Source organism: Pungitius pungitius, chromosome 2 (assembly GCF_949316345.1).
Source record: "Pungitius pungitius chromosome 2, fPunPun2.1, whole genome shotgun sequence".
NCBI lineage: Eukaryota > Metazoa > Chordata > Actinopteri > Perciformes > Gasterosteidae > Pungitius > Pungitius pungitius.
The window spans coordinates 4,158,596-4,172,770 of NC_084901.1; the positions used below are offsets into that span (position 1 = coordinate 4,158,596).

At 45.8% G+C, this 14,175-nt stretch overlaps 2 protein-coding genes across 3 annotated transcripts; one reads left to right on the top strand and one right to left on the bottom strand.

Moving 5' to 3' along the window:
• Positions 1-1,716: 1,716 nt before the first annotated feature.
• On the bottom strand, positions 1,717-9,451 carry tspan11 (tetraspanin 11). 2 transcript variants are annotated; one of them, XM_037461770.2, is made up of 9 exons: positions 9,343-9,451; positions 8,124-8,231; positions 6,894-7,085; positions 6,147-6,221; positions 5,185-5,289; positions 4,807-4,965; positions 4,614-4,700; positions 4,050-4,167; positions 1,717-2,829 (listed from the first exon to the last, which is right to left on the bottom strand). In XM_037461770.2, the coding sequence occupies exons 2-8, from the start codon at positions 8,208-8,210 to the stop codon at positions 4,096-4,098; spliced, it is 777 nt and encodes a 258-aa protein (XP_037317667.2). In that variant the 5' UTR covers positions 8,211-8,231; positions 9,343-9,451; the 3' UTR covers positions 1,717-2,829; positions 4,050-4,095. The 2 variants fall into 2 exon arrangements, with proteins under 2 accessions (XP_037317667.2, XP_037317669.2); XM_037461772.2 differs by lacking the exon at positions 4,050-4,167.
• Positions 9,452-10,817: 1,366 nt separating this feature from the next.
• LOC119211115 (E3 ubiquitin-protein ligase TRIM38-like) lies at positions 10,818-13,928 on the top strand. Its single transcript, XM_037461769.2, is given in 3 exon segments — positions 10,818-11,675; positions 11,821-12,482; positions 12,484-13,928. Coding segments are annotated over 2 exon segments (1,632 nt in total). The 5' UTR covers positions 10,818-11,675; positions 11,821-11,822; the 3' UTR covers positions 13,456-13,928.
• The last annotated feature ends 247 nt before the right edge of the window (positions 13,929-14,175 follow it).

Genomic DNA, 14,175 nt, shown 5'->3' on the forward strand with positions numbered 1-14,175 from the left:
TCAGTAGAACTTATCAGTTTAAAATTGAGCTTTTATGCATTATGTTTTATATTGACGTTTTTTATGATGTTTTTATGATCTTAACTGTAGCACTATGGGATTTGTTTCAAATGTAAAGTGCTTTACAAATAAAATCTATTGTTTTCTCGTGGCCTCGGGGCACAGATCCGGTGCTCAGACACTGGCGCACCCACACACATAGGAGCTTTTTTTTTTTTTTTTCGGCCCCCAGACGTGTGCAACTCGAGGCTCGTCGCATTCGGCACACGGCGTTCTCAAGTAATCCTTTCCCACACGTCCATTGTTGCCGAGAGCACACACTATTTGTATCTCCACACGTGTTGAACACCGGTGCACTGACTGACTGAGCAAATAGCTGGGTCATGCCAGAAAAAAAAAAAAAAAAAAGCTTTTTACGAGGGCTCAACGAGCAAAACCGACACGGAAAGCCGGGAACTTGTGCGCTCGGTAAGCACGCGTCGACGCGTACATTCATTTCCGCATGTGGCGATGTGCATGAGCACATGGTGTGGTTGCTCCTTCTATCGTACGCCACACCTAGCGATCGCAGTCAGCAGATTAGTGACTTTTCAACCCCGGCCTTTTCCGACGCTACCGCCCATATTTCTTTAATATCGCCCCCCCGCTGCAGCTATCCGGTGTGACGAGGACTGAGGGGGCGAGGGCGTCCTTTTGAGGCCTCGGGCACATGGCAGCGGTGAGTCTCCAGCTGCTCCTAGTTCTCCCTCCTGGGTCTCTTCTTGGCGAAGGGTGAAAACCGCATGCCAATGTGTGCAACCCACCCGAGGTGTGTGTGTGTGTGTGTGTGTGTGTGTGTGTGTGTTCAATCTCATCAGTATCGGTCCTTTTTTTTTTTTGCATCACAGTGTGTGTGTGACATCTGCAGGAAATGAGAGCCATCCTCCTCAGGCTGATGGAGACAAAGAGGCTCTGACAGACTCTATGGGCTCGCTGGAGACAGACAATCTGTTGGAGAACATCCAAACTCTCATAAAACTTTCTGCGCTTCCTCCCTAAATGGGAAACAATGACAAATTGCTCCGAAGCGACAGTGTCTCGTGAGCGATGGGGAAGCGGAAAGAGGAAAAAGGCGACAGTATGGAGCACTAATAACGCACAGACATTAAACGGTGTTTAATATAAGGAGACTTTGCCCTGACAAGACTCTGAAACCACACAACTTCCCTGGCACTGCGGAACAAATGAATGTGGTTTAAAGTGGGAGGCCTCCCATGTTTTTGCAGAATTGCGGGAGACCCCACACGATACAATTGCTTACACAATGTTCTCTACTGGAGCCCACACACACGTTACATGCTAATGTAACGTAACCGATCGACCCGAGACCCCACTCAAGGCTTACATTACGGTATTACCGCAGGACATTCGCACTGCTCGTTGTGTGCGCGCCGCTATGCACGCACTGAATGCAAAGGGTCCAAATACCAACTGCAAAAATTAACTAAAAGGAAATTTAATGGCTTTTAGCGTGGACCAACTTGGCTCTCACTGCGAGACTGACTGACAAAAGGAGGAGCCACTGCGGAGGTTCGGATGGGACCCGACTGGCCTGCTTGGTTCCAAGCTTAAACAAAACGTTTACCTGCCTCTATTGCCGCTTATATGGAGAGTCTCTGTCTCCCTCTAGTGGTTTATGGTGAGAATGACAGGGCCTTCCCACACCTGGGTACATGGAGAAGTGACACACGGTCTAATTGTAGAGCCGAATCTTATGAACACCTATATGCAGACGGCATATTACTGTTACTTTATAATGAATCAAACAGACAGCGGCAACAATCAATATGTCAGTGAAACCAGAGTCCTGACAGCTGAGTGTCTCTAGGGAAGGATGAAACTCTTAAATCCATCCAAGTGATGTTTGTTAATGCAATGTGTATGTATAATTAACTTAAGTACCACGCATTAAGCGTTAAGAGCTGTTTTTAATGCAATTAAAAAGTCTTAGGCTTGGTCAGAAATTGTGTACATCTTAAATACTACCAGTGCCAACCACTAGGTGGAGACATACATTCAAGCATCTAGCAAACCAATCTTCTCATTCGCTTATTAAACTGTCTTCATGTTTGAAGCCATGCACTTCTTATTCATAACTACCATGGCCCTTAATATTCAGTGTTTCTATTATCAGGAGTAAACACACACCTGCGAATACAAAGATTATAATCTACATTTGCTGTTGTTTATCACAGCATCGTCAGCTCCCTTTAAGATTTCAGGCACGCAATTTATACATAACGAGGCACGTTGTGTTAACAAAATATATGAACAGAAATTGAGAACAGTGTCACTGCTCAACTTACTCAAGAACTGGAATATACATATAAATCTCTGCACAGTGAAAAGATGACAAATCAATCCGCATCATTGTTGGTTCAGCCGAGTAGAAGGCATTTTGAGTATGTGTATGTATGTATGCATGTCCATTTATTTTGTACCGCTCTAACTAAAACATGCATCTAAGCCAAGGCAACGCCGCATGCGTTCTTAGATTACAGTCTCGTATAAGAAATGCATGAGCCCAGGAATGAAGTACTTTGTAACATGAATATCAGCTCAGTTGGTAAAAGGCCACAATTAGCTTGGGACTGCGGGGCGAAGTGACCCGGGAACGCGTCTGTGCGCTTGGCTTCGATCGGGCCGGTCCGAGCGTCAGCGGGTCACCGTTCCATCTGCCAGTCGAATGATGGCGCGTCGTGGGGCCTGGTGTGACGCGCGTGTGTGTGCTCAGTAAGGTTCCATTTTGATCCTGCGGTACAAGCAGCTGGTGAACACCATCCCACAGACCTGAAAACAGGAGGCGTCGAGTCAAAAAAGAGACTGCGGGGAGGCCGGTGTGCTACAGGTAGTGAGGACAGTGAGGGGTTAAAGGTGACAGGGTGGAAGGGGGGGGGGTGTAGTGACTGCCGGTAGAGCTGGTTACCATGGTGATGCGTGCGCCCAGGCTTGCACAAACAGATACAAAAGAAAGTGCTGGTGAATGCACAAAGCAAAACTACTGCACATGAAGACATGTGGGACTAGACTGATGATCCCTTCAAGCAACATAATGGGACATTTTAAAAGGTATCCAATAATTTGCCTTAAGACATCATTTTGTAATCAAGCAACCTGATTACTAAACCAGCTGTATGATATTGTTGTACGCGACAAAAAGTCCCATATTTATACCAAAAAACAATCACGGAGCAGGTCCCGATGTAGAGGAGGAATACATATTGACCACTGGTAGTGGCCACTGGGCTTGATGGATGAACTCTGCCGAGAGGCCAGATTCAACCCTCGAGCCTCTAAAAGCCCCGCGAGGAAGCCTCATCGAGCGAGTCGGGCATTAGCCGTCCACTCAGCGCCGTCCCGCTTCAGGGGGGTTTCAGGTTTTTAATTATACTTCTCCATCAAGCAATGGATATGAGGTAACAATATATTTGGGCTCAGAGAACGAATAACATGAGGGGGTTTGAGCTGGATTTCAGAACAAAGGGGATATGAAACATTATTCATATATACGTGTTTGAATAATTATTCATAACACGTATATATATTTATATTTTAGCAATTATTACTCTAACAGAATAAAAAACATAAGATCTTAGTAGGTAGGTAGGTAGTAGGTAAGATAACCTTTGAATAGAACAATAAATTGGAATGATTTAAAAATGGTACTTTATACAATAATGCACTTCTGTAAAAATGTTGATAATGAAGACTACTTTTGCCAGAAACATCATGAGCGGTTATGTTTGATGAATTAAGCCTCTCATACGTTTATCCCACATTTATCAGCCCCAACAGCCCATAATCGCCACATACAGAGCCGCAATGTGCAAAATACAGCCAAAGCCAGCCGGCAGCATGCGTCACCCTGAGAAAGAGACCATGCAGGAGCATAAACACGTCCATTTAGTGCGCGTGCAGTCGACGGATTTCGCATTCATCACAGCGCGGGGCCGCCGCACGAGGACAAGCGTGCAGCCAGGTATCGGGTTTCCACGACCGCCTTTTCCGACCTTGTCCCTCCAGTTGATTAAACCACACCGGCGCTCTAGCGCTAAATCAGTCCTCCTCCTCCTCCTCTTCTTTATAGAGCAGATAAATAAAGCAGGCCGTCAAGACTGCCCCGGCCAGCTAGAGCGACACCACACGCACACAAAAGACACACAAACACAGGGACGTACTGTACATTTCACCAATGGGACAGATGAGTGAGGCAACGGCACGGCGCTCATGGGCTCTTGTTTTATATCAAGCGCGATAAGTAGACATGTCATACAGATACGACTAGAAAGAATCAATGCCCCCCCCCCCCGCCAACATGTTCCTCATTGTGTCTCTTAAAAGCTTTAGGTCCATCTCCGGCTGGGACGAATCGAATAACAGAGGATGAGAGTGAAAATATGATGATGACAGAGACCCGAGGAAGATTAACAGAAATTTAGAGATTCTTGACCGTCTATGTGTTTTTGTTGGAAAGATAAAAACCAGATGGGTGTGGGATTTCTTTGACAAAAGGGGAATGAGATACTCCAAAAAAAACAACAACAGGGCCTCCGCTTCTCCACCTACCACCTTACCTGCAGACAAGCCACGCCTATCCCCACGGAGCCAATGACCAGCAGGTGGTCGGCCAGAAACTGCTCCAGCTTAGTGATGCAGCCGCCCTGCGGAGTCAGAGGGCGCCGCGTGAGAAATCGCCCCTTCGGGCCCCCCCCCGCCCCCCCCCCCAGATGAAGCCGCCGCGGGGCGCCCGTGGACGCTTCCACTGACCTCCACTTTGTAGATGTTGGAGGGGTGGTCTCTCCTGCCGCAGCGAGGGGTGATGGTCTTGCAGCAGCTGTCGGGCACCACCCGGCCCCCCGCCTGCTCGGAGGAAACGTACGCGCTCGCCGTCCAATCGCGGGAGTTGTTGCTGCCGCAGCACTTGAACTGCAGGGGAAGGATTTCTTCTAATGAGTCATTATCTTATAAACTTTGACGATTCTCTCTCCTGTCATTTCACTAGTCATTGTGGGAACTCGAGTCCTTGATCGGGGGGGATCTAAAGAAAGGTGTAAGATATATATGATATCTTGTATATATATATATATATATATATATATCTCATATCTTATGTGAACCAAAAAAATTAATTTAAAAAAAACATACGTCTTGTTGCAGTCTATCCACAGCCAGTGTGATGGCCTCCCTCCCCGGCTGGGCGTAGTTATCGGCCATAGTCTGGTTTAGATTCTGTTTCAGCTCCTCACTCAGCTGGGAAAGAGCAACAAAGGGAGAGACACACACAAACACACACACACACACACGGTGACATCCAGTGCGTGAGCCAGAGAAGGTGGGAGAGCATGGGAAAGAACAAAATGTGTGTTTTTAACCACCAGGTGCTTAATATATCACACATGGAGTTTATCAACTAAAATCTGGCGGATCAACGTTCCCACGTTTGAACAAAACATTCTAATGATGTCGAGATAAATTAAAACAGATTTGCTTTAGACCAATGGGCCGGACAGACAGAAAACCCCTAAAAAGAAAATAACGCAAAAAAGTACAGGAGCAAAGACACCGCGCCTCGGTGGCAGCTGCAAAAGCGCAGTGCAGGAAATGGACTTCAAACAGAGCCTGTGATGTGTGGATGTGTGTCTGTGTGTGTGCGTCCATGCACACAAACAGGAGACGTAAGAAGCAAAGAAGTCCTACTCTAGGTTCCCCAGAGACTCCTCGTCATCGACGTCCTCGAGACAAAAACATGGCATTTTCGCTTTTTTATCAAGCTGCTGGAATCCAGACAAAGTACAAAGTGTGATAACTAGGCGACTGGCAAACCCTTTTTCCTACTGGGAGAATCCACGGTGATTCATGGGAAGCCACGTAGTATTGTTAACCTGAGATAAGTTAACTGCGAAAGAAGGAAAGAAGGTTTGTTTTTGTCTCTTATTTTTACGAGCGTTCGAGAACACACCCGGAGGGGCCGTCGCGATCTGAAACATAAAAACCTGGGGATTTAGTCAAACACTATCTCGGCGAAAACATCCTCATGGGGGGGGCCTGACGGCACGCTGCGTTCCGTTAGCCAGGACAAGAGGACACGGTGGCATTTCCCTACTTACCCTCTGGTAGTAAACGTAAGCCAGCACGCCAGCCACCAGTTCGATCAAGAAGATCAGCAGCAGGCAGAAGAAATACTGTGGGGGGGGGGGGGGGGGGGAGGAGGAGAGACGACAAATCAGAACAGTCCGCCGCTGACCCGCAGACGGCGCCGCAGACGGGGAGGACGAAGCATCACAATTAACCCTTCAAAACACTTTAGTTTGTGCATTTTATTCTGCGTTTCCCTCGGGGGAAAGAAAACGAACACAAGAGTAGCGTGATTGACAAACAAAAAAAAACCCTGGCAGGTCTCTTGCCGAGAGCGTTGAATGCTGCCATCACCCGTAAATAGCGCGTCGACGCGGTTGGAATCCGACCGAAAAAAACGGATCCCGGATGCTGCGAGCCCACCTCGACTCTCCTGCTGCGCCATCCGCCGACAGGTAGATAGAAATCCCTATTTATAGTGCTGCTGCAGCGCCCTGTCTCGGTGAAATAATGAGGACAGTAAGGGACCTGTAAGGCCATTTTCTCAGCTTCCAGTGGTACAGTAAGTGGAGGAGATCTGTGGCATGGAGTTGCCATTATGGCCTAGTTGGATTGCATTTTATTTGCGTGATGAGCAAACCAAACCGCAGTTAAGTTACAGTGCAGCTGCCTTCCCGAGGGAATATTAAAAGTAACTATTATCTGCAATCGGGGCCTTACATTTCATTTAACCTTTCCACACACACACACACACACACTTTTGGGTCCCCCTATCTCACCGTGGACAGACAGCTTCTCTGCTCCCGGATGACAGCGCAGCAGCCCAAGAAGCCCGTGACCACCACCAGGCCTCCGGCCAGGATGAGGATGTAGGCCGAGACGACGAAGGTGCTGGAGGCCAGCAGGCTCAAGTAGTCGCTCTTCTCCACCAGCGTCCAGATCCCTACACCCAGAACAGCTGCTCCACCCACCTGGAAGAGAATGGAGAGAGAGAGAGAGAGAGAGAGAGAGAGAGAGAAGGTATGCATTAGAATGGTAGGCAGTAAATTGAAAAGATAGAGAGATACTTCACCGTTCTGATGACTCGGACATGAGGATATATTGTGAAAGCAATAGAAATAATGGGTTTTTACAGGGCAGGAAGTGAGTGATTGCTATTTGAGGAGTGACAACGTGCAGCAACATGAAAAAACAGTGAATGAGTGACAAGGGGAGTTAAAAAAAAAGAGGAAATTGAAAGAATAACAGTGAGCTGTGGCGTGGAGAATAGAATCAGGTCGGGGGGGGGAGGAAGGGGGGGGGGGGGGGGGCATAATGACCACTTCCTCACAAACAACCGTGGATAGCGGGGTTGCCAGGGTGGCGTCCAGGGGATCTGCTTTCCGGAGGAAATGCCGCAGCGAGTCTCTGCCCTCCATCCTCCCGCTCCATTTCCGGCAAAAGCAAGATCAACGAACTCACAAAAACACACGACCACTCGTTTCCACCCCGGGGGCTTCGGTTTTAAAGGCTTAATCCGACTCCGGTTTAAAATCCAAATCTAGTGTGCATCACGCATCAATCTGTGTCCAAAGCAAGATGAATGTTGTGTACACTACTCGTAGACGTTGTTTTTAAAGGGTTCTTTCCCCCCCGGACACTCTGCACAGCAGCTGGGAGAGCGTTCGCTTTCAGAAGCAAATTGCGGCATCATAAACCGTGGTGCCAGAGAGGCAGTCTGACACTCTGCGCCCCCCCCCATCCCCATACACTGACAAGCCCTCAATGATCTATGACTCACTTTGGGCCAAGTCCATAGCTCAGCCTTTTTAAGAGTCGGAGCTCTCCTTAATCCTCTCTCTGTTTCTGAATGGATTCTTTCCCCTGATTCCTCTTTGTCTGCAGTATTGAAAAAAGCAACATTGAGGCAATGTGAGCCAAAAGGGAGGCCGAGATGCCACGGCGCCAGTAAGCAGGAGGTAAATACATGAAGATGGAAGTACTAAGCACATTTGTAACTCTTAAGTTACCCAGAAGAGAAAGTTGAAAACGAAGAGCAGGTACTTGAGGCACACAGTCAGCCAGTCCTCCTGGTCGTCTTTATAGACCGCCGTCATCCTCCTTCGCCGAGTTCAATTCTGAAAAGTGCAGATCGTCGGGGGTCAATGCGAGAGGAACAAAAATGGAAAATAGACAAAATGCACCACGCGATACGTCACTTTCCTGATTGACCTCAATTTCCGATACCGGAAACATTAAGGCGCTAAGCAGGAAAAAAAGAGCAAAACAGATTAAGTGCGAATCCCAAACAAAATCAATCAAATGTCACTTCGTTCAGACAGTAGTCTGAACGAACAATTTAAGTTAACTGCGATTGCTTTGAGAAACTAGCGGAACACATCTCACTCATTGAAGTGTTCAGCACCCGGGTTCAGAATCCCATCTCCTCGTGGTGCATCCATGAATCACATCTTTAAATTATGCATCAACAGACCATAAACCTCTGAATCGATGGGGGAGTTGAGCACCGTCTGAGTTCTGTAAATAAAAATTAAAAAAAGCCCCGGGGAGGGAGGTACTTGGACCTATGAAAATGATCAACAGCAGGTCTTTGAATTAATGGCAACAAAGGAAATGGCCATGTCACAATAATAAAAAGAATCCAGTCTGATGATAATCTAATATACTCCAGGCCTTTTAGCTTTCTGTAAAGATGTCTAAACATATCTATTTCCCATTTTATTAGAGCAAATTAGCATTGGATTATTTCTTGTTGCCAGTTTGCACCTTGTTCTATAGAGTATTAGGCGACTCACACATTTGTTTTAACTTTTCACATGTCAATGGAAGTTAAAATGTGATCTTTTGGCAGCACGTTAAGAATTCCGCATCAATGGGATCAGAAAAGCATGCAAGTTACAGCAATTTCCCAGCGCCCAAACCAGCGCTTTACAAACGACCGCTGCCTTCCAGACGCGTTCACTGGTCCCGTCGGATAACGTCACCCGCTGCGAAGGCGCCTTCTACGATGCACCGCTTCCGCAGGTGGCCCATGAATGGTTGAGAAATGACTTTATGTGACACCTTTTTTTTTTTTTTCGCAGGACGGGGTGAGGCTCGTGCATCCTCGGGCGATAAAAGACCGCGACACCTGCGTCGTTGATGCGCGGTACAAAGTTGGATAAAATGTAACCTAGTCGTCGACCAAACTAACGCTGGCGACTCGCTCTTCGTCGAGAACGTACTCACCTGAGCAATGTCTGTGGAAAAACTACCTCGTCGCGTGGTTTTTTCCCGTCTAAATCGCAGAGAGAGGGGGGGGGGGGGGGCGTTTTGTCCAGTCGAGCATGGACAACAGCAGGTTGGTGTTGGGTGATGCCTTCAGGGACCGCTCGTATTATTGAAAGTTAAATAGCCTTGCTGTACTTTTCTCTTTTTTACACTTTGAAATAATATACCAGAAGGAAACAAACAACCCCGGACAAGTAGACACACAATCGACATATACACACAAATACATTTATGTATTCATCTATATTAGCTATAGCTTAAAGATATCTTGTTTTGGAGATTCCTATTTCCGACTGCCCTTTAATGCAGCACAGTGTTAACCTGTGGAAAGGGTCGCTATGTCGCCACAATGTAGTACATTCACCCCCGAGCTGAATACCACCGTGCCTTGAATAGCATAACCTTGGTTACACTGTAACCACATATCCACTGGGGAATTTTATCAAAGATAAAATCGAGTGAGTGCACAGATTACAGTGAATTGATTCAGTGCAAGTATTTCTGGAAGGTTGGTTCATATATAACTAAAAACGTAAAGCTCCTTTGGACTTGAATAAACAAAGACTTCTGTCATTAAAAATGTAAAGATGTTGATTTTACATTTGAACTTTGAAATATATTATACATCGTATGGTTGTCTAGACCTGTTGTTCTTCTTCTCGGAAGTAGAAGTTTTGTGATAAGAAAGGAGAAATTAGGACGCCAAACTCATTAGAATGGTCACTCCAGATTGTAAGCTCATGAAATAAAAGCCCAACTTCTTCAAAATAAAGTAACTCATTTTTATACTCAAATCCAAAGTCTTCACATCAAGACTTCCTCTCCAACAAATAGACTCCTTGCCGTATGCCTCTTACTTCCACGGCTAAGCATGCGTGTAAAATACAAACCGGTTACAAACATAACGTGCATTGGTGTGTCCATGTGTGAATGTACCAAAGAGAAGAAGAGGGTGTGTTTAAAAAAGGATTTGCACTGTTGCTTCTCAAGTGTTTTACAAACACTTGTTTAATGTCACATCTGATGGCTTTGATTTGTGCCTTTCTCACTTTTTGGGGGGCAAAAAGAGGATGAAAATTAGTTTGAATGCAAGAAAATAAAAATGTCTTTTCTAAAGAGCTGACAAATATGACCATATAATAGGATACTAATATAAGATAATATAATAATAGGATGTATCCTGTGGATTTTTCCTTTGAAACAAAATCACTAGTGTTTTTTTTGAAGCAGAGGTTTATTACCCCGTGAAAGCACAGAAGAAAAGTTTGAGCCAATCAGCTTCTGCTTGTGGGGCCTGACCTCTGGTGGTCAGACTCACCTGGAAGCCATAATACAGACTGGCCTCCTCAAAGAGCTTCACAGGTAAGGGGTGGGAGAAGCTGCGGATGTTTTACAGCACCATTCAAGCAGATGAAACAGAATGTCGGAGAGACAACAACAGATGGGCAGGAAACAGATGACATCTCAAACAGTTGGCATGATAAGCCATGCATCTTGCTGCATACACTTATTAGACATCTTCCTGATTTATCTGATTTATCCGACATCATTAGTCCATAATTCTAATTTGCTGCAGGATCAAGTGCCTGCAAAGAAATAACATTCACTTTAGCTTTAGTAGGAGTTTCTTTTTAGGCATTAAGGAAGAAAATGACTAAGAGTTCCAGTATCAATAAATGTAACTAAATGAATGGATGACACATGATAATAATTCAAACAATAACATTCAAACTTTTTTGACTATGGTGAATACATACTGTTAAATATATATAAAGAATGTATAATTTCAAAATGACAGAAGGCCTACACTACATTGAATTCAGAAACTTGAAGGTTACAAAAAAGTAGGTGGCTGCACTTGGGTGTGATGGCAGAGAATATCAAGTCATTATTATCTAGAATTTCAAAATATAAACCCTTTCAGATCTCAATCAAGAGCTAATTTACTTCAAATTTTTGCTTAGATTATTAATTTATTTGGTTACAGTAATGTCAATACAAAAGTTACTAAACGAATCATTAAAGTAATCTGGAATGATCTGTGACTCGTTGGACATGAATATATATAATTTAGGGGTGATGCTTGAAACTGATGGTGAGTACATCTTCATTTACACAGTGCCCACTATCACTCATAAGAATGGAAGCCAAAGAGTTAATTTTTTAACAGGAACTGAGCAGTTCCAAACCAGGGGAGGCGTCCTTATCACCTTCCGCATGCTGAAACGAAACAAATTGAGTCAGACAATTTTTTACAGTCTCGTTTGCTTTGGAAAGTCGCTCCTTTACAGGTAAGAAATACATTAAACTTCAAACTGTTTTAAATTTCTTGGTTTTTGTGCGTCACACGTGATATTCACAGCTTCCAAAGTTGATTCCGCCTATTGCCTTGAATTGTTTGAGGTGTAAATTGCATTTGTTCTACTTCTTGTCCAGATATGGCCACTGCCAGCTGTCTGCGGTCAGAGGACAAGTTCCTGTGCTCCGTCTGCCTGGAGGTGCTCACCGAGCCGGTCTCGACGCCGTGCGGACACAACTTCTGCAGTGCATGCATCCACACGTATTGGGACGGGAGCGACATATGCCAGTGTCCATTATGCAAAAGGAGTTTCCCCCAGAAGCCCGAGCTCCAAGTCAACACGTTCCTGTCCGAGTTAGCTGCTGAGTTTAAGGCTTTACTTCAAGTCGAAGCCTCGACTCCAGAACCGCGACTTCCTGGAACGGCGGACGTCCTCTGTGACATCTGCTCCGAGATGAGGGCGAACGCCGCAAAGTCCTGTCTGACGTGTCTGGCGTCCTTCTGTGAAGCTCACCTCCAGCCACATCGGAGAGTTGCTGGCCTCAAGGGCCACACGATACTGGACCCCGTGAAGAATCTGGACGACAGAGTGTGCAAGACTCACAGCAGGGTCACAGAGCTGTACTGCAGGACCGACCGGGCCTTCGTCTGCGCCTCGTGTCTCACGGCCGATCACGAGAGCCACAAGGTGGTCTCGCTCGACGAAGAATACCATGCAACGGTGGCGAAACTAGACGAGACCCAGTCAAATATCCAAAAGATGACGCAGTCGCGGTACGAGAAGATAGCCGAGATCCAAAAAGTCCATCGGCGTCGGCCAGACGGCAGCCGAAGAGGAGAAAGAAGCCAGCGAGCGGGTCTTCCAAGACTTGATCCGCTCCCTCCAGAGCAACCGGGCCGAGCTGGTCTCCGAGATTGAGGAGCATCACAGGAAGACAAAGCAGAAGGCCGAAGACCTTATCGGACAACTGAGGATGGAGGTCGCCGACCTCGAGAGCAGAGGCGAACAGCTGGAGCAGCTGTCGCAGTCTAAGGATCACCATCATGTTCTCCAGAGCTTCCTGACCACGTGGCCTCCTCCGGATGCCCACCCCGCCGACCGAGCCGACATCTGGGCTCACAGCGATCCGTCCTTCCAGGCGGTGAGAGGCACCGTGACTCAGGTGAAGCGGAGACTTGACCAAATAACGGAGGAGCTTCCTGAGAACAAAATGAAGAGAATGAAGAGAATGAGAGAACACGCAGTCAATTTGACTTTCGATCCCGACACGGCAAATTGTTCACTTGTCGTGAGTCAGGACGGAAAACAAGTGGTGAGCGGAGGCACAAAGCAGAAACTTCGCTTCAATCCAAAGAGATTCAGAAGGTTTCAATGTGTTTTGGCTAAGGAGGGGTTCACAGCAGGGAAGTTTTACTACGAGGTGCAAGTGGAAGGACATACTGAGTGGAATGTTGGAGTGGTCGGAGAGTCTATAGATAGAGGAGAGGATATGTTTATGGAAACTGGTGTTTGGATCATTGGGCTTAATCAAGGAATATATATGGTATTTACCTCACACTTTTCTGAATTAAAATGGAAAGAAAAGCTACGGAAGGTGGGCATCTTTGTGGACTACAATGAAAGAGTGGTTTCTTTCTTTGATGCAAATACTAAATCACGCATATATTCTTTCACTGGCTGCACCTTTACAGAGAAACTGTATCCATTCTTTTGTTCAGAAAACACGGATGGAGTCCCGTTGATTCTGACCCCTATACCTCAAAACGACTGAGGCGTCTTTCTGTTTTAAAGACCACAGAAAAAAATTCATTCTCTATTAACAAATCTGCTTCAAATATTAACAACACATTCCAAATGTTTTCTGCCCAGGATAGAGATAAACAAAAGTGTTGCAGTCTTTGTCCCACAGTGCATTTTTCTTTTAATGTAAACTAATGATACTGTTGTTGTGTCAGAAGACATTTATTATGGTTGAGGTTCAGTGTTAAAGTATAATGATGTATTTTCTTTTTCGAAAAGCATTGTTTTGTTTGATATAATTTGAATCATGACATACGGTTTACATCAAGACTTTCAAAAAGTGTCGATACTGGTGGAGGGGGGGGGGGGGGGGTTAGTGGGTAACATGGTTTTGTCATTTAAATTGACATGTGCATTTGCTACATCTAGCAGCACAAACTAGGCATGTAAATCCTTTTGTAATGTAATTTCTACCTGTAAGATCTGTGACAATATTAAACTAATTTTCACAAGAACCCTTGAGGGTAGACAGGCTGCATTTTTTCCACGAGGAGGCATTTGCAAACCTTCATCGCCGGTACACATTTCAAGAGCACAAAGACCATTTCCACGCCATGGGATTTGGACTTGTGACATGAAGGTCACCTAAAACTACGTCTAACCTCTGACCCCACCGCTATAAAATCCAGCTCGGTGAGTCCGGGGGCTCCTTGTGCCTGTTAACACTTTAGGTGGGCGATGTTACTCACTG